This window comes from Camelus dromedarius, chromosome X (assembly GCF_036321535.1).
Source record: "Camelus dromedarius isolate mCamDro1 chromosome X, mCamDro1.pat, whole genome shotgun sequence".
NCBI lineage: Eukaryota > Metazoa > Chordata > Mammalia > Artiodactyla > Camelidae > Camelus > Camelus dromedarius.
The window spans coordinates 22,293,944-22,314,593 of NC_087472.1; the positions used below are offsets into that span (position 1 = coordinate 22,293,944).

Genomic DNA, 20,650 nt, shown 5'->3' on the forward strand with positions numbered 1-20,650 from the left:
TACTTTCTTTTATTGTCTTTTATTGCTATTGTTTTCTTGTCCAACTAGACAGTGAGCTGCCTGAGCGTAAGGAACAGGTGTTTTTACTTCTCTACCCGAGTGCCTATTGTGTTTGCTGAGTGAACGAATCCTATGAGCACTGAAACAACTTGACATATAATCAAATCGCAAGAGTCATGAAAATATAAAAGTGAGAAGAAAATAGCAATACCCATCACTGCGTAAAATCTTGGCTCTCACTTAGGTTGCAATCACTTGAAATTGTCAAAAATTAACGTAACTCGTAAGCTTCCAATGGTCTTGCAGGGCCACCTCATAGGGAGACTGCTTGTAAATCAGCTACTCAGGAGCCATAGCCAAGGAGCCCAGCTGCAGAAGCTTCCTTTCAAAATGAGGTTTTCCATGGAGTGGCAACTACTGGGGCAGAAGAGGTAAATGAAAAGAAGCAAAGTCCACTTCATCAGATATTTAATATAATTTCAAATCCTGTAGCATTAAATATAATAAACATTTAGAGCATATTTTAAATTGGATTTTTCATCTCCAGATTGGTCCGTGGATTTTACTGCCCAACATCAGAACACTAGACAAGAAGGTTGCTTTCAAAATTCAACAGAAATTCTTCACTCTGTCTAGTACTTGTTTTTAGCACACGGTGCACAGTTTCATAAATCCCCAAGAGCCTACAACACCACAGCCACTGGAGAGCATAATACCTAAAGCAGAGCCGTGCATGACAAAGATGAGGGACCCCAACCAGCTTCTTGCCACGTAATCAAGCAAGACATTTTAAATTCAGTAGCTATCAAATAATATTTCACTAAAAACGATGTTTTTTGATAAAAACGGAGGATTGCTTTTATTTATATTTGGCAAGAATTGACATTAATCGTTTATAAAGTATCATTACGTTTTAAATCGTTCCCCATTTGTAAATATAATAACTGAAAAGAACCTGTGGAATTATTTTTCCCCAATCCTCATTTCAAAGCTTCTCATTATCCGCAAAGTCCATTTCAGCTTTAACATCATGCTAGATGCTTCCATTACAGGGCTACGATGGTTTTAGAAATACATTTGTAGCTCACTAAACTGTATTATCTACAATATTTAAGACTTAGCATATATTTAAATTATTGAAAATAAAGTACAAGGTGTTTATTTTTCTTCATGGTGCTTTCAGGAAGACATCAGGATCTTCTCTTCTCCCTGAAGAAAAATAATAACAAAAATCAAAAAAAGATAAACTTACAAGCTATTAAAATTACAGGTTAACTCAAATGTATCACCGCAAAATTTCCCACTGCATAAAGTTCACAAAGATATAACCCAATGATATGGCTCAAGCAGCTAGTATTTAAAACTGAGTTACAAAGAACGGAATACTAAGCCAATTTGTAAATTGGAGTTGTATTTATATTTCTTTTATAAAGACTAACTACTCATTAATTTAATTCACCACTTGAGTCAGTTTATGACTGAGCCTGGGTCCCTGTCAAAAAAGGAAATAACAACTCATTTTCTTTTATCATAAATATTTATTGTTTAAATCAAGGAGTGTCCCGTTACTCCAAACAAATGATTAACCCCTTCCCATAGATGAACCTACAATCACATATTTGACAGCTGCGGACATTGGCTAGTATTCGGTCACTAGCTTGACACATACACTAAAATAGCTTTGCTCTGGAGATGTAACAATTTGTGCTAGCGGAATAATAAAGTCTATTAATTTCCTTTGCTACAATAAAATTTTATTAATTCAAGCACCACAAATTCAGAAATCAGGATCACCTGGGCCAAGCTAACAGGAGCCTTTCCATCCCTGAGAGGAAAACACTGTCTACTAAGCAAAGGTAAAGGAGAAGCCCAGATGTTCTCTGAATGTCCCATCTTTCAAATTATTTGTGTATGAATTAGTGAAGTGAAATGGTACTTATGTGTCAACAGACAGCCTGGAGAAAACAAGACGGGACAAGAGAAATTAAAACGTTGTGGGCTCATGGGATTTTTTTATATTTTTGTAGAGTTTTATTAAAAGCTTATAGTACAGCATATGGAAATCACAGCATATGAATAGCCCCCTCTCACTTGAGTTGCTGCTTACATGTACTGTCTTCGCCTTTTTCTTACAGAACTTCCTCTAACTATATGTTTATGAATAGATTGACTCATAGCACTGAGCTTCCAAACCCTGTCAAAAATGAACAGTAAACCATACCTGTAGCACCTTGTGTACTTCTAGCTGAGGACTTCTCAACTGGATACTGCAAAGGTATTACAATGCCTTGATCTGGCTTCTGAAATGCTGAAATGAGATTTTTTATTTTCCGGAAAAATCTTTTACGTACCCCAGGTGCTGTCTGGAAAATAAAAGGCCAAGCAGATTATTCATCTACCTCTTAATGATACCAAAAGGGCCTACAAAATGTGCAAGGGATGCTTAGAGAGGTAACATTTGTGTAACTTGTTCAAATATTTGAAAACATAAGGAAGAAGGAAAAACAACACTCTAGAAGAGCTTACTATGGTTGGCTGAATTTCCCTGCAAGAGGAGCTAATGAGCTGTCATTTCAGTTCTCCCAAGGGTAGTATCAGTTTATACAAGCTCTTGCTCATCGCCCTGCCCTTCCTGCTACCCATCACATCCCGAACCTCTACGGGTACACAGGCCATTACCCACAATGAATTCACCAACAGAGAGGATGTAGTTAAACAGAGAAAAAAACACAGATCCTACAGGTCATTAATAAGCCTGAAGAACCAAAAACAAACAAAAAAGCCAAGAAACAAACAAAGCAACAACAATGAGAAGCCATCCTCCCTGTCATCATTCCACACTATAAAATTCTACACAGGAACTTACAAATTGGCTGTTATGATGCACACGATGCGTGGCTAGTTAGTCTTCACGCTCTTTCACCTCATGGTATGTCCTGCCTCATCCTTCACGTTCAATTTTTTTCCTCCTTGGGAAGCTTCCCTATCCTCCCCAAAATTGCTCTCTCCGTCAACACTTCACTATAAAACTAAAAACTACTAGGTTTTCTCTATGACATGAAAATGAAAGACTCTATAAGGTCACCTTTATTTATTTATTTATTTGGTTAGTTTTTGAAGGGATCATTATTTGCAGGTGACTATTAAAATGTACTCCTTTCCTGGCATCACTTCTCTTGCAAAGACACTGCTTGAAATCAACAACAATTTCCTCCAAAAGTCTGAGCCAAGCTTTCGGCAGCAGCTCAAAACTGTCATTTTTACATGAAATAAAATAGTATTGCTATAAGCAATTGAACAATGACAGGTTTTTTTAGAAAGCTGTTTTTCAGCTATTCCATCTGGAAAATTTTGGAGGTGGGAGCTGTTTGTTAGCATTTAATGAGAAAACGTGAAGGCTGGCATACAGACTTCTGTCAACTAGACTAAATGCTGAAGATAGCACACTGTATCCATCATAACTCTTGGTCATTTCCTACATTGGGGTAAACAGTTTTTCATAGAAAACACTGAAAAAGTTCTTTCTAGCTTTAAATTAGTGTCCACTCATAGGCTCACACAGCTTGGAGCCTCAGTAGAGGTAGAATACACTCCCACTCAGCTCCACCCTTGGGGTCAAAACGCCTTTCCAGAACTCTACTGAGACCCCATCCAAAATAATATGGCCACTCTTACAAGAGTCTGAACAGTTCCTTGCCTCCAAGATAGAATCTCCAAATTGCAAAGGCAGATCATAGGCTCAAAATACCTTCTTAGATCTTTCTTAGAGTACTTTTTCACTTTCAAAGCACTTTCCCTTCTCTTGCCCCTTCTACTTCCTCACAGTTTTTGGCTGATTTGGTTATCCCCATTTGACAGATAAGAAAATGGAAATACAAAGAGAGAATTCAGCTTGCCCAAGGTCACGCAGATAACCAGAGGCAGAGTTGGCTCTAGATCCCAGGACCCAGTCTATTGCCTTTCAGATTAGGACTAGACCAAACAAGTTCTAGTGAAGTCACCAACCAGAGGAGAAACTATACACTCCCTCGGTGTGGAAAGATTTCAAACCACACATCTTTTTAGCTGTTCTTGTGGCTTGTAAAACCATTTATCAACAGAAACATCTTTTTTATGGGGATTTATACACCATTAACCCTTGATTATCCACGCTAACACAGGAGAATAAAAGCACTGGGTGTAAAACAGCAATTTGAATTTGGCATGCAATGTGTCATTGGCAAATGACTGACCTAATTTATAGTGCTTTGCTTAGGTCAATAAGTAAAATTATTTAACATCTACTCATCTACTGATGATCAAATATCCAGAAAAGCCCAAAAGCACTGAAGTCAGCAAGGGGAGCTTAGTATATTTTTTACAAGGTACTACTGACAATGCCATGTTAATTCATGGTAGGTGACTGTATGTAGAATTCTAAGAATTAACAATTTGGCAAAATTTTAGCCTGAGTCACATGAAATAAATACACTAGGCAATGATAAAATCTAAAAGTCTGTATCAAACTAGAAATTCACATAATATTTGTCTTTCATAATTCAGTGGATCCAGGGTTCAATTTCATTTTACTCTTTCAAACAAATCTCAGACATACCTAGCTTTCTAGCACAGCCACTGCACAGAAGATAGAGTGCTACTGCCAGGATTTTTCCTGCAGCATGGCAAACTAAAGCACTGTTCCAAAAAGCAATATAAATATCTGTTATTTACCCAATTTTGAAAATACATTTACCACAAGAATTGTACCACTGACATCTCCCATCCTGTCACTGAACTCAGCTATTGTTCAAATTTGCACATTTCCTATACTGTCAACTCTCAGTTATCCATGGAAACATGTTTTGGATCACAGCTGGTATTCAATATGCTCTAGAGAAATTTTGGGTGATATAAGCTCTGAGAATACACGTTAGTTTAATATCACCTTAGCAGAAACATAACTAAGAAGGCAAATTTAGTAGACAGAAAAAAAATGCAATATGCATTTCAAAAATAAATGTTAAGGGGTTTTTGGTTTTTGTTTTGTTTTGTTTTTTAAAAACTCTTTTCCCTTTGGACAAAACGTGCCAATCTTCTGCTCTCTTGGTGCAGATAATTACAATATTATTATATAAATGGGTCAGAGAGCATTTGTGTTCAATAAGCCCTCTCTTCCTTAACATGACCACAAACATGTAACAATGTGCAAAGGATGTTATATTTGAAATGGAAAAAAACCAGTTTAAAAGAAAAGGTTAGATAAACCCTACTAATTGAAGAACCTTTCCATAAAGAATATTCTTCAGCAGCTAAAGGCTATTTCTCTAGAGTGAAGGGCTATTTCTGGTCAAATTATATACATATATATGTATATATACACAACTATTTCTCATAATAAGTGAAATTTAATTTTTTATTCAATCATCTCTGCAGTGATGCAGAGAATTAAAAAAAATAAACAGGTATAAACACTTTTTATTAGAAATGGTGCTGCTTTTCCTCTAATTAGTATGGTAGTATTAATTATCCTGTTATAAAGCAACAATGTGTTTGAAAAACTGCCCTAATTCATCTCAGTAATTCAAAACATTTGTAGTCTGCAATTTGTGCTTCCTAGTTTACTGATGCATTTGTAAAGGTTAGAGCTATTCTAATTTTTTTTAAGTCTAGACTTTAGAGTTTCTTAAATGCATAGATTGAGTTATTAATAGCTGTTGATATTAGCATTTATATTTTCAAACAGTTCATAATGAAGTGCTTTCATTATAAAGGCAGACTGTTTGAAAGAGTCAGAAATCAGAGAAAGCATTTGAAGTCAAAAGTTTCAGGTGTAGAGACCTCTATTTTGGTAGTATTGTAATATACGATCCTGGTATTGGAAAGAGGTTCACTCTACAGGCATTTCTTGCAATGGAACAATGACTGTTAAATGTTTTCAAAGCCATCAGAACTCGTTTTCCTATTGAAATCTTTCTCATTGCCCCAGGTGATAAGCAAAATAAAAGGACCTGCTCAGATGAAAGACAAACTGGGGACCCAAAGCATGCCCACATATGTCCTCCTCTCCCTCTGTAACCTCCTGGGCAACTCCGAAGCACCCAGGTGGAAGAGCCTTAGGATTCTGTAGAGCACTGTTTAAAAAGTCACTGAAATGTGCCCTCTATCCCACCTCGCCATGTCCTTCCCTCAGGGCTCAGCTGGGCGTCCTGCCTCCACACACCCTGATACTCGGAAAATCCTCCCTTCTTTGAACCCTTACGCTAAATAATGTAACGCTTGACTGTATGTAATCATATTGTTCAGCAACTTGGGCAGGTTCTCATTTTTCAGGGCTTGCTTCGTGCCAGGTCCCATGGCTAAGAACTTTCTTTATATGCATTATCTCATTTAATCTTCCAAATAAGCCCTATGAGTAAGGGACTATTTTTATGCTCATTCTATACATGAAGAAATTGGTTCAAAGCAAAGTTAAATAACCTACCCAAGGTCATAGACCGCTCAGGAAGGGGGGAGGGTTGGATCAGACCTAGAACCCAGATTCATCTGACAATAAACTCCAGGCTCTCATACTGCTATTTAATTCATATTGTATCTCCCCCAGGGTCTTATAGGCTTTTAGAAAACAGGAGTCATGTTGTTTTAATCTGCCATAGAACCAGCACTTGTATTTGTATCATTTGGTAAATAATTTTTGACTTAATCCTTTTATCTATTTTTAATATGCTTTTTAAAAAATTTCCCATAGGCACTAAACGTCTGACACAATCCTTCAACTTTGCTATCTTCCCCACAGTGTGAGACCACTCCATACTATGACGGCTGAACACAACTGGGACCAAAATTCTCTAAAGACTTCTTAATGATCCATGAACAATTTTGGATTAGAGCTTTAGTGACTTGAATCTGATGAATATTTTGGGCATGTAGGATTTGACAATTCTTTTATAAAACCAGCCTAAATTTCAAACACCTCCCTGATACCCCCAGAAGCAAAAATAAATAAAAGAGCTATACCTCAGCACTCCAAGAACCTGTTTCTGTCTGGGAAACTCGGTATGTATAAATGTAACCTTGATACCTGTGAAAGAATAAACTTCCATTACTGAAAAATTCCAAAAGAACAGTGGATGCTCTAAATTGGTGTCTCAACTATTACATATTAATGTTACATATACTGGGACACACATATATGGCACAATTGCATTCATAGAAAGAAAAATCTGTGGAATCTAATTTGTTTGCATAGTATATCCAGCTAATCACAGTTCTCAGTAAGCTTTCTTTATCTTTTCGGGGTTTTTTTGTTTGTTTGTTTGTTTGTTTTTTAATGTGGGAACTCACACTCCTAAGATTTGTCAAGTTGAGAGACTGTTGGGACAGAAAGAAACTAGAGACCTATGGTAATTGGTAAAACATCATGAGTTATTAAACAGACTTAACAAAGTATAGTTACATTATTTTTAAGTACATATAGAGCTTAAGATGAAAACATTTCACTGGGATAAGGTACTATTTGACTCACTTAAGTTAACAGTAATAATAATATTAATTATAATAAGTATGCTATATTCCTGTATAATTTTATAATATATTATAGTACTAATAGTAATTTGAATTAAAAAGCAGTCCTGCTAAATTTCTTGAAATCAGCTTGTCTTTTTAGTTGGGGTAAATGCTTCCCCCCACTATTCAGTGTGCATGCATACTGTATATCTGTATAGTTGATTTTTACTACATGTGAAGAGTTTTACATTCTGTATTAGTCTGCTCAGGCTACCATAACAAATACCATAGACCGGGTGGCTTAAACAAAAGAAATTTATTTTCTCATAGTTCTGGAGGCTAGATCAAGGTGCCAGCAACATAGGTCTTATTCTGAGGCCTTTTGTCTTGGCTTGTAGGCAGCCACCTTCTTGCTGTGTGCTCACACGAGCTTTTCTTTGTGTGAGTGTGCATGGAGAAAGAGATCACTCTTCTTATAAGGCCACCAATCCTGTTGGATTAGGGCCCCACTCTTATGATCTCATTTAACCTTAATTACATCCTAAAGGCCTATCTATCTCCAAATACAGCCACATTGAGGGTTAAGCTTCAACATATGAATGGGCGGTATGACTCAGTCCATAGCATTCCAACACTGGCACCCCAAAATTCACATCCTTCTCACATGCAAAATACATTCATTCCATCCCAAGAGCCCCAAAAGTCTTAAACACATTTCAGTATCAACTCTAAAGTCTAAAGTTCAAAATCTCATATAAATTTCATCTAATCACATGTGGGTGAGATTCAGGATAAGACTGATGCTGAGGCAAAATTCTTTTCCAGTTGTGAACCTGTAAAACCAGACAAGTCATGTGCTTCCAAAAGTGGGACAGGCATAGGATAGATACTCTCATTCCAAAAGGAACATATTAGAAGGTAAACAGGGGTGACAAGTTCCAAAATAGTCCAAAACCTCATAAGGTAAATTCCATTAGATCTTAATGCTTGAGAAAAATCCTTTTTGGATTGATGCTCTGCCCTCCAGGTCCACTGGGTGGCACTGTCACTCCCATGGCTCTGCAGTGGGGCCGATGGTGGGGAGGGACATCCACTTCGATCTCTTGGGCACTGATCCCACCTTTGAAACCTAGATGGGAGCAGCCTTGCTCCAGGCTGATCTCTGGATTGTCTTCAGGGTCATTTTTCCATTTTCTTGAAAAATTAAGCATATTTGCAGCCAAATTGTTCTATTGTCCTGTCCAGTTTGGTCCAAGCTGACAGTGTCTCTGATGCTTTGGTCTGGACTCTAGTCTTGGCTTCTTCTGGGATGGCTAGTTAACATCATAAGTAATCTCCTTAAGGAGTGATTATCCAGCCACATCCTTGGTGCTCTCTCCAGACCAAGTGTCCTCATTTTTTGCCATGTGAGTAGGCTGAGAATTTTCCAAATCTTTAAGTCTGGTTTCTTTTTGCTTAACAATTCCTTCTTCAGTTCATCTCTTTCCTTTTGCATTTTATTATAAACAGTCAGGAGGTCCCAAGCTGTTCCTTCAACACTTTGCTTAGAAATCTCTCCAGCTAAATATCCAATTTGCAAGTTCTACCTTTCACAAAATACTCGAACATAGTTCTGCCAAGTTCTTTGCCATTTGTAACAAGGATGGCCTTTCCCCTAGTTTCCAACAACATGTTCCTCATTTCCATCTGAGACCTCATCAGAATGACCTTTAACATCCATCACTGTACCAACAGTACTCACAGCAGTGCAGAATTTTTCTAGCAGGTACCTCCAAACTCCTCTAGCCTCTATCCATTACCCAGTTCCAAAGCCATTTCCACGTTTTTAGGTAATTGTTACAGCAGCACTGTACTTTTCAGTACCAAAATCTGTATTAGTCTGCTCAGGCTGCCATAACAAAATAACATAGACCGAGTGGCTTAAACAAAAGAAATTTATTTTCTCGCAGTTCTGGAGGCTGGAAGTCCAAGATGAAAGTGCCAGCGACATAGGTTTCCTTCCAAGGCCTCTTCTCTTGGCTTGTAGGCAGTCGCCTTCTTGCTGTGTGCTCACATGACCTCTTCTTTGTGTGCATTCTTTGAGAGAGGGAGATCTCTCTCTTCTTCTAAGGCCAACACCCTATTGGATTAGAGCCCTACCCTTATGATCTCATGTAACCTTTATTACTTCCTAAAGGTTCTCCAAATACATCCACAGGGGGAGTTGGGGCTTCAACATATAACTCTGACAGGGACACGATTCAGCCCACAGCAATGTGCTGTGCATTATCCCTTTTGGGCCCAACAATAATCCTATGAAGTGTATATTGTGATATTTATTTTATAGATGAGGAAACTGAGACCGAGAAGTTAAGCAACGAATGCCTCACTAGAGATCAAGCAGCAAAGATGGGATTTAAATCAGGCCTCTTTGACTCTGAGCCCCAGCTCTTGATCCCCACACTAAGATGAATTATGTATATTTTAGTAAATATAGTACTGCTACTTAATTTGCCTAACAAGCTTTTGCTTCATCGAAAAGTAAAGTAAATTTTATACTGAATTGTTTCAAATTATGAATCTGAATCTGCACCAACAGAGTTTTATTTCAGACCTTTTCTGATTGTTATGCTTAGGTACAAGCTTAGGTCAATATACATCTTTGGTTAGAATGCATGCTTAACTCTGGTAAAAATAAATCTTTTTAAGCCTAAAACAACAGAGGATTCTAAAGCATTCCAAACAGGGTCATCCTTGAGTAATCGACCTCATTTACCATTAATCCCCTATAAAAGTCTTTAGATGTGGATTAAATTACTTTATTTTTAATCAATATCCATCAGTACTATCACCTAAAGGATTCAAAAAATAGATCTAAGACACTCTATTCAGGTTTATTCAATTTGTGAAATCAAAAAAAGGTCAATTTAATTGCTGGTGTGATTACAGGAAATGTTTCATTTTACAAAGGTTTGCCAGAATATTGAGATCATATTTTAAATAGTGTGATATATGCATATATATAATAATATGCTAAATAAACATTAAAAATTACATTGTAAAAGTCTTTTTTTTTTTTTTTTAATTTAGTTGAAATCTACCTCAGAGCCCACTGATTTCAGTAAGTACTCTATGGGGAATAAGGCAAGAGCTTTGATTTCCATTTTTCACCATGGGAACTCTAAACGTAAGGCTTTAAGTGATTTTCTTATAGTCACACAGCAAAATGGAGATAGGAGCAGGGAAATAGTATACGCATTTAGTTGCATTTCCCCTATGGTTAGCGATTAATAGCAATAATTCAGTATCATTAAAAGTGTTGAGGAAACACATTATTTACAATCTCAGCAACAATGCAAGCAAAATCATAGGCAACTGGCTTCCCACTTTCTAAAACAGTGGGTTTTTTAAAAAATACAATCAGTCTATCTCCCTACTATCATTCAGCCTCATTTAGTCAAAATAAATGAGTCTGTTTTGAAAATTGTTTCCTAACGAATCTGATCTTATCGCACTTTCAGTTAAGCGGCAGGAACCCGAGTACCACTTCAAAAGTCCTTACCTCCTTCAGTCTCTGAACAACCTGATGTTAGTGGCACATAAAACTTCTTGTGATTAACCTGTCGGATTTTAACAATCTCCTGCTTCCCAACTCCTCAAATTTCTGAATGAGCAAAATTGCTTCAGCCCCTCAAACAAGCCAGCAGTTCATCTCTCTCACTTCCAAGTTGCTGAACTGAACAAGGATCCCCTGTAGTCAACTCCCATTGTGTATCACGGATGGAAGAGATTTAAAACGGTGCAATTCAAGTTCCCAGGGTAATAGCAGTGCATCACCGAGGACCTTGTTAGAAATGTAGAATCTCAGGCCCCACCCCAGAGTTGCAGAGTCAGAATCTGCATTTTAACAAGATTTCCAGATGATTTGTAGGAACATTAAATTTAGAGAAAGACTGGTTAAAATGCATAGAGAAGGCTCACATCTCATTGGGAATGTTGATGGCAATGTTCCCCAAATCAAGCTGGCTTCCTCCACTCACACTGGGCACCTCTATTCCACCTCACCCAGAATCACTCAGTCTATGCTTTAAGAATGCGATTTTATTTAAATATAAGCTGAAACTTCTTAAATGGTTTCAGTCTTCATAAAGTAGTATTTCTGAACTTTTTACTCCCTCCTCCCCAACAAGATTCCATAGTTTTGTTTTCTGTAGCTTGAATTATGAAACAATAATCTATAATATAAAATTAAACTAAAATATTGATTATGTTTTTTCAAACTATGCACACTCTCTCCCTGTCTGCTGAAAAATCACTGTTCTAGGAAATAAGTTGGCAAATTATAACAAGAGCGATAAAACCGTGCATATTTTTGACCTAATGACCTTGCTTATCTTCATATACTCCAAGGAATGAAATGGAAACAGCAATTTGACAAAGATTTTCATAGTAGTTCTATTTTAATAGTGAAAAAATGGAACTAACCTAAGGAATGTTACTCAAATACTCAAATGGTAGCAGAAAGAATGTTTCAAAATTATACCAAAATTCAAATATATTAGAGAGCTATATTTTTCAAAAAATTTTAAGCACACGGGCCATGTTGATATAAAATGATGGTATGTGGAAAAAAGTGGACATAAGGAGATGTCACTCTGATTACAACTGTTCAAAACTGTCCCTGTATGTATATAACCTAGAAGTAAATTTAAACTAATATAAATGCATCCTTGCATATTAGTTTTCCCTATAAAGTTAGACAAATGACTAACAACATTTTTTTTAAAGAAAAAGAAGCAAAATTACTCTTTGGAGATTTACAAATCTAGACTAAGAAAATCACAAATCAGATAAATATCATCCATTTTTAAAAACTTTTACATCCCTTTTAGGATTATTTTTCCTCTGACTTCCTCATTAACACAGACAAACCAAGAAAGTAGTGTAATTTTAACTTCCTTCTTCCATCAAACCTTTTGTCACACTTGTTGATAAGCCTGGAATTTAAAATTTATCATAAAAGAATCTAGAAAGTGAATAATTGGTAGAAAACAGTAGAGTTTTTTTGTGGCTGTTGTAGCCATTAATTAATTTTCTTAGCCAGTATTTTGTATTTTAATGACTACAAAGCATCTGTTGATTCACTCCCTGCTAATATTAAAATTTGTCTTTATTTTTTCAAAAGCTATCTCCAACTCTTAAAAATGTGTTCTGGTTAGAAATAGAAAAGAAGAAAGCAACCTGACTTATTTCTTATTTTCTAAAGGGGTCAGTGTTGGGGACAGATTTTGGTGTAAAACTAACAGAACCACATCAATTCCTTCTTTACACCACTTCAAGGACTACACAAAAGAAAAGGTTTAGCTACATCTGACTTCTTCATGACACTGCAAATAAAGCAAGCTAGTGCCCAAGCTGTCTATGTCTGTACAAATTAATGTTGTGTGCAAAATTCAAGGCATAATTATATGGTCACTGATTTTTTGACAAATATTTCAGAACTTTCATATCCAAAGCAATGGCATCCTATACAAAGTCATCATTATTAAGACTATGCTCTGATTCAAGAGGTTTTTGAATTTCCTATGGCCCAATCTTCATTCTTTCAGAGTGAATTTGAATTTTCAGAACCATCAAAAGCCATTCAGCTTCAAGTCTGATGGTAAAACTATATAATATCAGTTTCGATGAGTCATGACAATATGCTCTCTTCTTCCCTTGAACTGCCATATAGCATTTTATTTATCTACTCCTACGATGGTCTTTGTCTCGCAATTAGAGATCTTTTATTTATATTAAAAAACACCTACTACATATTAATTTTATAAATGTTAAGTGATGCAATAATTCTCAATAACAACCCTATGAGGTAAGTACTATTAATATCACCATCCCCCTTTTCACAGGTAAGGAACCTGAGACACAGAAAGTTTAAATAACTTGCCCAAGATAAAATAGCTGGTTAAGGGCCAGAATTGGGATGCACACTCAGAGGGTCTGGCTAGAAGATATGGGCTCTTTACCAACTCTCTATGCTGCCTCTCTCATATATCAGAAGGAATGAATGAACAAATCGGTCTTAAGGTGAATCCAAAAAGACAGTTTTCAAAAAGGGAGGGAGTCTGCTAATCCTTGGGGCTGGAAGTGTCCACTGAGGACACGAACAAGGGAAGGGGCTGAAGCGTAGAGGCCAGATGGGGAGCGCCCAAAAGAGGCCAACCTAGGCTTCCCCTTCTCTTTAAGCTGAATGATATCTTCAGATTAATCTTTCAACTTCAATTTTACACTGTCAACTGGAGTCAACACTTGATTTACTGTTCTGTGATCCGTCCATTTGGTGGTTTGCATGTTGCAAATTTAATTCTAGGCTGGCCTTCAGGCTTGCTTTGCTATTAATGGATTGTACTCAGATAATCCAAAATAATTCCAAGGGCCTAAATTATTACAAAGATAAATGTAGCACCAACCCATGTATCCAATTGTATTAAAAAACTAACTCTATGTTATAATTTCTCATTCTTTTGAGTTCTTTGCCACACTGTTCCCCTCGATTACAACTAATGAGCTGGAATTTTATTTCATCACTGCTCCTTCCTCCATTTCTCCAGTTCAATTGTTTGCTAGGCACTTTATTTCCAGTCACCCTTTAAATCTTAAGGGACAAAAAGATAATTAACCTTTTACCTAAAGACATATATGTCAAATGACTTCATTATATGTCCTTGAGGCTAAAGAATATAATAGCATTTCTTCTTCCAAATCTTCTATAAGATAAATAGCAAACTCAGATATGTACAGAGGATGCGAATTATGGAAATCAACTATTTCTTCAAACTAGTTATTTTAAATATTTTAAATTGGTTTTTCCTTTATCACCATCAAACTATCTCAGTGAGTATTAAGGACTTTCTCAATGGCTGTCTACACTGAGAGTGAAAAGGGAAGAAATGTGAGGGCTCATAGATAGGTACATTAGTGAAAAGAAAGTTGATATACCTTGAAAACCAAAAAGAATAAAATTAAATTAAATTAAATTAAACTATGTGCATTACTAACAACATTTAGTATACTGGATGAATACAAGAAAAATACATAAAGTCAGTAGCTTTTCTATTGCAAATGAAAATGTGATGGGAAAAGATTCCATTTATATTAGAAACAAAAAAATAAAAAAATATGAAAACAAATATATGTATGTATATGTATGACTGAATTATTGTGCTGTACACCAGAAGTTGACACAACATTGTGAACTGAGTATACTTCAATAAAAAAAGATACATTCATACACACAATAAATAGGAATAAACTTAACAAAAACTATTCAAGACCTACAGGAAGAAAAATACAAACCTCTATTGATGGATGGAAATGACTAAATTAATAACTCAAGAGATATATCAGGTTTTTGGATGGGAAGACCAAATTCTTTAAAGATGACAGTTCCTCCTTAATTTATTAATAATTTAATGTAACCTCAATGAGATTTTTTAACTTAACAAAATTATTCTAGATTTCATCTTGAAGAACCAACAGGTAAGAATAGCAAACAATTTTTTAAATGTATTAAAGCATTATCATATAGCATTAGTAGTACAAGAATAATAGATCACTTGAGCCAGATAGTTGTAAAACAATAACTGTTATATGTAAAAATTTAATATATTGTAAAGTAAGCTAATAAATCAATCAGGAATGGAAGTCTTATTTATAAATTATTAGCTATTTTGAAACAAAATCAAATTAGATCTTTTCTGCACATCAAAATAAAATTCCAAATTGAATTACAGAGTTAACTGTAAACTAACCAAACCATAAATTTAAAACAAACCTGAAGTGAAGTTTTATGACACTTCTGGAGATGAAAGAACTTTCTAAGTTGGGAAGCAAAGGGAGAAATCAGAAAGAAAATGAGTGACGGACTTGACTACTAAAAATGTTAATTTTTTTGTGTGTCAAAGAAAAGTAATGGCAAGCACCAAACTGAGAAAAGATAACTGCAAAAGATCAAGGATTAGTATATACAGCTCATAATGTGTTAAGAAAAATAGTGAGATCCAAATGGTTAAATGGGCAAAGTACACAAAGAGCCAGTTCATGAACAAAGAAATACAACAGTTTACCAATCACGTAAAAGACATTCATTAAAGAATTAAAGAAATATGAAATAAAGAATGAGACATCAAATTTCAAGAATTTTTTTTTTTAACAAGAATACCCATTTCTAGGGAGGGTGTGGTAAGAGACACTTTCACGCATTACTGGTGAGCGTATATATAAACTGGAATAATCATTTAGGAAAAAATATTTGGTGATCACGTATACATCAGATATCTTAAGCTGTTTGTGTTTTCTGATCTAGAAGTTGCACATCTTGAAATTCATTATAAAAAAGTAATCATAAATACAAGAAAACCTTTATGGACTGAAATATGAAATTATGATGGAATTTATAATTGCAAAAAAAATGGAATGATTCAGATGTCTAAAAATAAATGACTGGTTAAGGAAAATATAGTTGGACTGGTTGGACTATCATGAGGCCATTAAAAATAATGTTTTAAAATCATTTGTAAGAACATTATATGTAAATGGGCTTTTTTCATGTTAAGTAGAAAATGCAGCAGAATACAATATTATGAGAGTACATGTGTGTTTATAATTTATTTTATTAAAATATAGAACAAAAATCACTTAATTTTCAAGAATAATTGCCTTTGGGTTATAAAACTATAGATGCTTTTTCCTCACTTCCATTATCTACATTTTTCAAATTTCCTATAATATGAATAGGTATTTAAGAACTATTTTAATAGACTTTTTACACAACATTGTAAAATGACTATAACTCAATAAAAAAAGTTTAAAAAATAGGCTTTTTATACCAAAATCTAGATTTATTTATTGAAAATAAGTGAAAGAAAAAACTCTTACTTTAAATGAAGGTAAGCCATCCTATATATGGAAAATTTCTTTAATACTTTACGAGACTCAATTTTCCAAAATGAATGGAAGAAAAGGCCATATCTATAGGCTGTGATTGGGGGGTCAGAACTGGGAAAAGGAGCATAGTTAGAAAGCATAGTTTAAAGTACAGTTCGAAAGGCATATGCAATATGTGATTTCCACAGTAAAAATACAGAAACTAAAGCTCAACCGAACCTTCTCGGATAATGAGAATAAACAAAAGATAGAATGAGAAACTATTCTGAGTGAACCCTATGCTCAATGCATGCTTGTTAGCTATACCTTGTTGCCTATGTATATATGACACCATTTACACTGTTATTTCTACTGCAGATCATAACCATACATGTTTTGGTTGAAGATGAGTATGTGGTTTATTTCAAAATAAAATTTGATTTTGTTCCTGCAGCGTGGTACTAAAAAAGGAGAAATGAATGTTTATGTTTATTGAAAGGGATCCTTGGCTCGAAAAGGTTGAGAAACTGTCATAGGAGGCAATATATCCGTGTGTCTTCCCTCTGCAGCAGTCTAGCCATCACCCTCTAGGACCTGGAGAGCTCATCAAAAGGCATGCTAGAGGGGCCTCCAATTTGTCTATTTTCTGCTACTTCAGAAGGAAGTTTGCATGGAAATCTGAGTCACAAAAACCGCATTTATGCAAGATTTCATTTTGGATGAAAATGTAAATGTTTGATAAAAATGTAAATGTAAATGCCTAAATTAATTCCTTATGTGGTCCTGGCCTACATGGGCAAAAGGCTAAGGCTGTCCTTCTCTCTTGCCTATTTCATCAGCAGTAATCCTATGGAGAAGGTAGGGCACACATAAACTACTCCTGTTTTACAAATATGGAATCCAAGACCCAAAGAAGTTGAATGACTTCCCCAGAGTCCACACCTTGGCCTCTTGATATCAGCCCCAAATATCTCTGCAGTAAGGAAAAGTATTTGCCCTGATAAATCATTTGTTAATTTAAAAATGTTTATCGAGTGCCTATCATATGCCAGGCTGTGTTCCTGATACAGGAGACGATGTCCCTGTCCTCATGGAAATTTTTAGCAGGAGAGCCCAGAAATACATAAGTAAACAAGCAAACATCAGATAGTTTAAAGCTTCTTGAAGAAAAATGAAGTGATGGAGTGTGACAGGGAGAGGGTAGTTATTTGAGATAGGATGGTCAAAGATGTTATCTCTGAGGGGTTAGGCAGAAGGAACAATAAGTGAGAAGATACTAAGCGGGGAACCCGCTTGGCAAGCTTGGGAAACAATAGAGGCCAGAGTGTCTGAAGCTTCAGGTGCATCCTGCCACACACTGTCCCCTGCTCTTCCTCCCATTCCCAGGCTTCTTTTGTACCTTATTTTTCATCTCCAGATTAAGGCGCCCACTACCTCCTTTGTCAGCTTCCTGTAAGAAGCCCCTTTCACCAGTCCACTCACTGCACTTTCTTTTGATAAGAGCTTAGGGATACTAGTTGACTTTTATTGACCTTCTCTGGTTTCCATTTGGAAAAAATAATATAAAGAAAACGTAAGATCCAAGAGATCTCTGAGCCCAAGAGATTCAATAGCTTGCACATTATTTCCCTTGAAACTTCTATAATAAATGTATTTAGCATGGCCTGAGAGTTGCCACAAACATGTCTTGACCATTTTAAAAACACAATAAACAATGCAAATCCTCTAACACCAGGCTCAGAAGGAACTGACCCAGAAGGAACTTCAAAATCTTGCAGTGTATCTTCAGATACCAAAATTACTACTGAGCTTTTTCCTTCATTTTCTTTCTGTTTAGAACCTACTGTACAGGGTTGGTGTTTTCACGGTGTTTTTATCCTGCTAACAAAAAGTGACTGGGCAAGGTTCTTCCTTAGAAATGTCCCGTGAGAATTTGACCCAAAAAAGAAAGAATATAATAAAAATAATAAGTACTGAAAGAAATAGACTAAAAAAAGTATACAATAATAATAATAACAATAGCTTACTTTTACTGAACATTTACTATGTGTCAGGTCTAGTGCTAATTTTTCTACCTGCATGATAACACTTAACCCTCACACTCCTGTGACGTAGGCAGTAATATTGTATCCATTTTATGGATAAGAAAACAGAGGTACTGAGAGATTAATTTGCCAAAGTCAGCATCAGACTAGCACAAGATTAGATCTAACTCAGGAGCGCTGAAGCAAAGATGAAGGTGCATTTGATTCAAAATGGGGCGTTAGACTAAGAGAAGCCTAGGTAAAGGGCAAAGCTGAATCACACGAGGGTGTTTTCCCTCTGTGTCCTTCACCGCTATTGTCAGTCCTAGATTTTATCAACAAGGGCTCTATTTCTGAAACCCCCTTCCTCCCCACCCACCACACAACTCCTCTAAAGAAAGCTAAATAAGCAGATCCAGAGAGGCGGTTTTATTCACAAACATCCCCTCCTCAGCATTCTGACCTAACTAGCTCTTAAAGTGGTCACTTAAAGAAGTGCCTTCTTAAAGTGATGGATTCAGTTGCTTGATCTTCTTCCTCTCCCGGAACTGGACGGCCTTCCTTTGGGATGACACCGCCAATGCCATTTAAAGAGAGCTGGAGAGAGAGGCTTCCCCTTCTCTAAGGAGCTGGTGGCCCCAAATCTGGCTTCTGGGCCATCCCAGGGCTCCACGTTGCAGGCTTGTAGTTTGACCTAGAGGTCAAAACGAAGTCGGGAGCCTGAGCCTTTTTCCGAAGGCAAGGTCAGTTCTAGGCTGCGTTTCCCTATCCCAGAGGGCATTCTCTGCCGCCGCCGCCCCCAAAGGCGCTGGGGAGGCCCCCTCCTGGAGCGCGGGTGGTCCGGGGCTTGAAATCCCCAGCGGGGGACCTCGGGCCTTGCGGTGGGCAGTGGAGGAGGCCTCGCCGCCGCCCCTGCCGCCCCTCGGTCCCCGGTCCCGCCGCGGCGTACTCACAGCACACACAGGCAGTACACGCCCGGGACGCTCTCGCTGTCCCTCAGCAAATAGCTGCCGTCCAGACCCGTGGCGAGCAAGAGCTTCTCCCCCGTCTCCCGGCTGATTTTGCCGTGATACACAGCCACCGCATCCATGGCCTGGGGGACTCTTGGGCGGGTGAGGCGTGGGACGCTGGCAGGGAGTTGCCGCCCGGCTGCTGCCGCTGCCGCTGCTGCAACCAGGCACACGAGTCAGCCACCTGACTCCCAGTTCAGCCAGATGTGCAAAAAAGAGAGAGGAGCGCCCGAACAACAGGATGTTGTCTACCTGCCTTAAAACCTCCTTCTCACACTTCAATTAAAACCAGCTCAGCAGTTTATCAGCTTGGTTATTGCCAGAGGGTTCGATTCCCCTCCCAGGCCCACCCCCGCAACACTGGGTTCGGATGGACGGAGCAGGGAGGACGACAGGAAGAAGGTCCTCGCAAGATTTGGCCTGTACTACCACCGCAGACCCGCACCCTGACAGGAATGCTTGGTAATGCTTCTGTCCCTGAAGTTTTCCCAGGGGACCCATGACTTAGGTTAACTAGTCCCCAAAGGGGGTGATGATAGAGGCAAGTTGAACATTGCCTTCACCTGGGGCAGAAACATACTGACAGAGAATGAAAGGCCCCAAAGCTCTGAGACCAAAACACAGAAACTATCCTGTCAGTGAGCAATCACTCCTGAGCACAGCCAGGAGGTTCCTACAGAATCAGCAGTAAGTGAAGGAGGGACTTGGGGCAAGTGCCTCCTCTCTTCACCCGGCCCACCCTCCGCTTCCAATCCTAATCATCTTGAGCAATCTTGATCCTGGGCAAATCAAGTTTTTCCAACCTTCCTGTCATCCAAGATCCCAAAGTTCTGGTTGGGGTGCTAAAATCAGTCTGTGTCCAAAGATGTTCCAGATTTATCTGTTTGATGGGTTTTACATGACAGAATAATTCATTTAATTGGTGCTTTGCCTTTATGACCACTTGTATGTGCCCTTTGATGTATAGGGCCCATCTTTTAGCACTTGGGGCATACTTGTTTTAAATCACATTGCAAGTGTTGATAATTGTGTTGTAACTTTGATCCTCTGCTGTGAGTAGAGAATATGTTTTTCTGAACAAAAGTTCAGTTGATGCTAAAAACTATCATACATTTTTTAGAATCTTTCAACCTTTATTTCCTTCTCTCTTCTATTTCAAGATGTGCTGTTAAGTAGTATTTCCCCCAAACTTCCTCCTGTTTCACTAGAACAACACTCTGTTTAATGTTTGAA

At 37.3% G+C, this 20,650-nt stretch overlaps 1 protein-coding gene across 1 annotated transcript; it reads right to left on the bottom strand.

Moving 5' to 3' along the window:
• Nucleotides 1-834: 834 nt before the first annotated feature.
• On the bottom strand, nt 835-19,723 carry SH2D1A (SH2 domain containing 1A). Its single transcript, XM_010983872.3, has 4 exons — nt 19,361-19,723; nt 6,994-7,057; nt 2,222-2,363; nt 835-1,209 (listed from the first exon to the last, which is right to left on the bottom strand). The coding sequence occupies exons 1-4, from the start codon at nt 19,495-19,497 to the stop codon at nt 1,169-1,171; spliced, it is 384 nt and encodes a 127-aa protein (XP_010982174.1). The 5' UTR covers nt 19,498-19,723; the 3' UTR covers nt 835-1,168.
• Between the last annotated feature and the right edge of the window lie 927 nt (nt 19,724-20,650).

What these genes read in the sequence shown, in the direction of transcription:
- SH2D1A (XM_010983872.3), bottom strand. Translation starts at nt 19,497, where the DNA reads ATGGATGCGGTGGCTGTGTATCACGGCAAAATCAGCCGGGAGACGGGG. An exon ending in GTGTACTGCCTGTGTGTGCT is followed by an intron (nt 7,058 to 19,360) that starts GTGAGTACGCCG and finishes ATTCTTTCACAG; the next exon opens with GTATCAAGGTTACATTTATA. An exon ending in AAGTACACAAGGTGCTACAG is followed by an intron (nt 1,210 to 2,221) that starts GTATGGTTTACT and finishes ATTTTTCTTCAG; the next exon opens with GGAGAAGAGAAGATCCTGAT.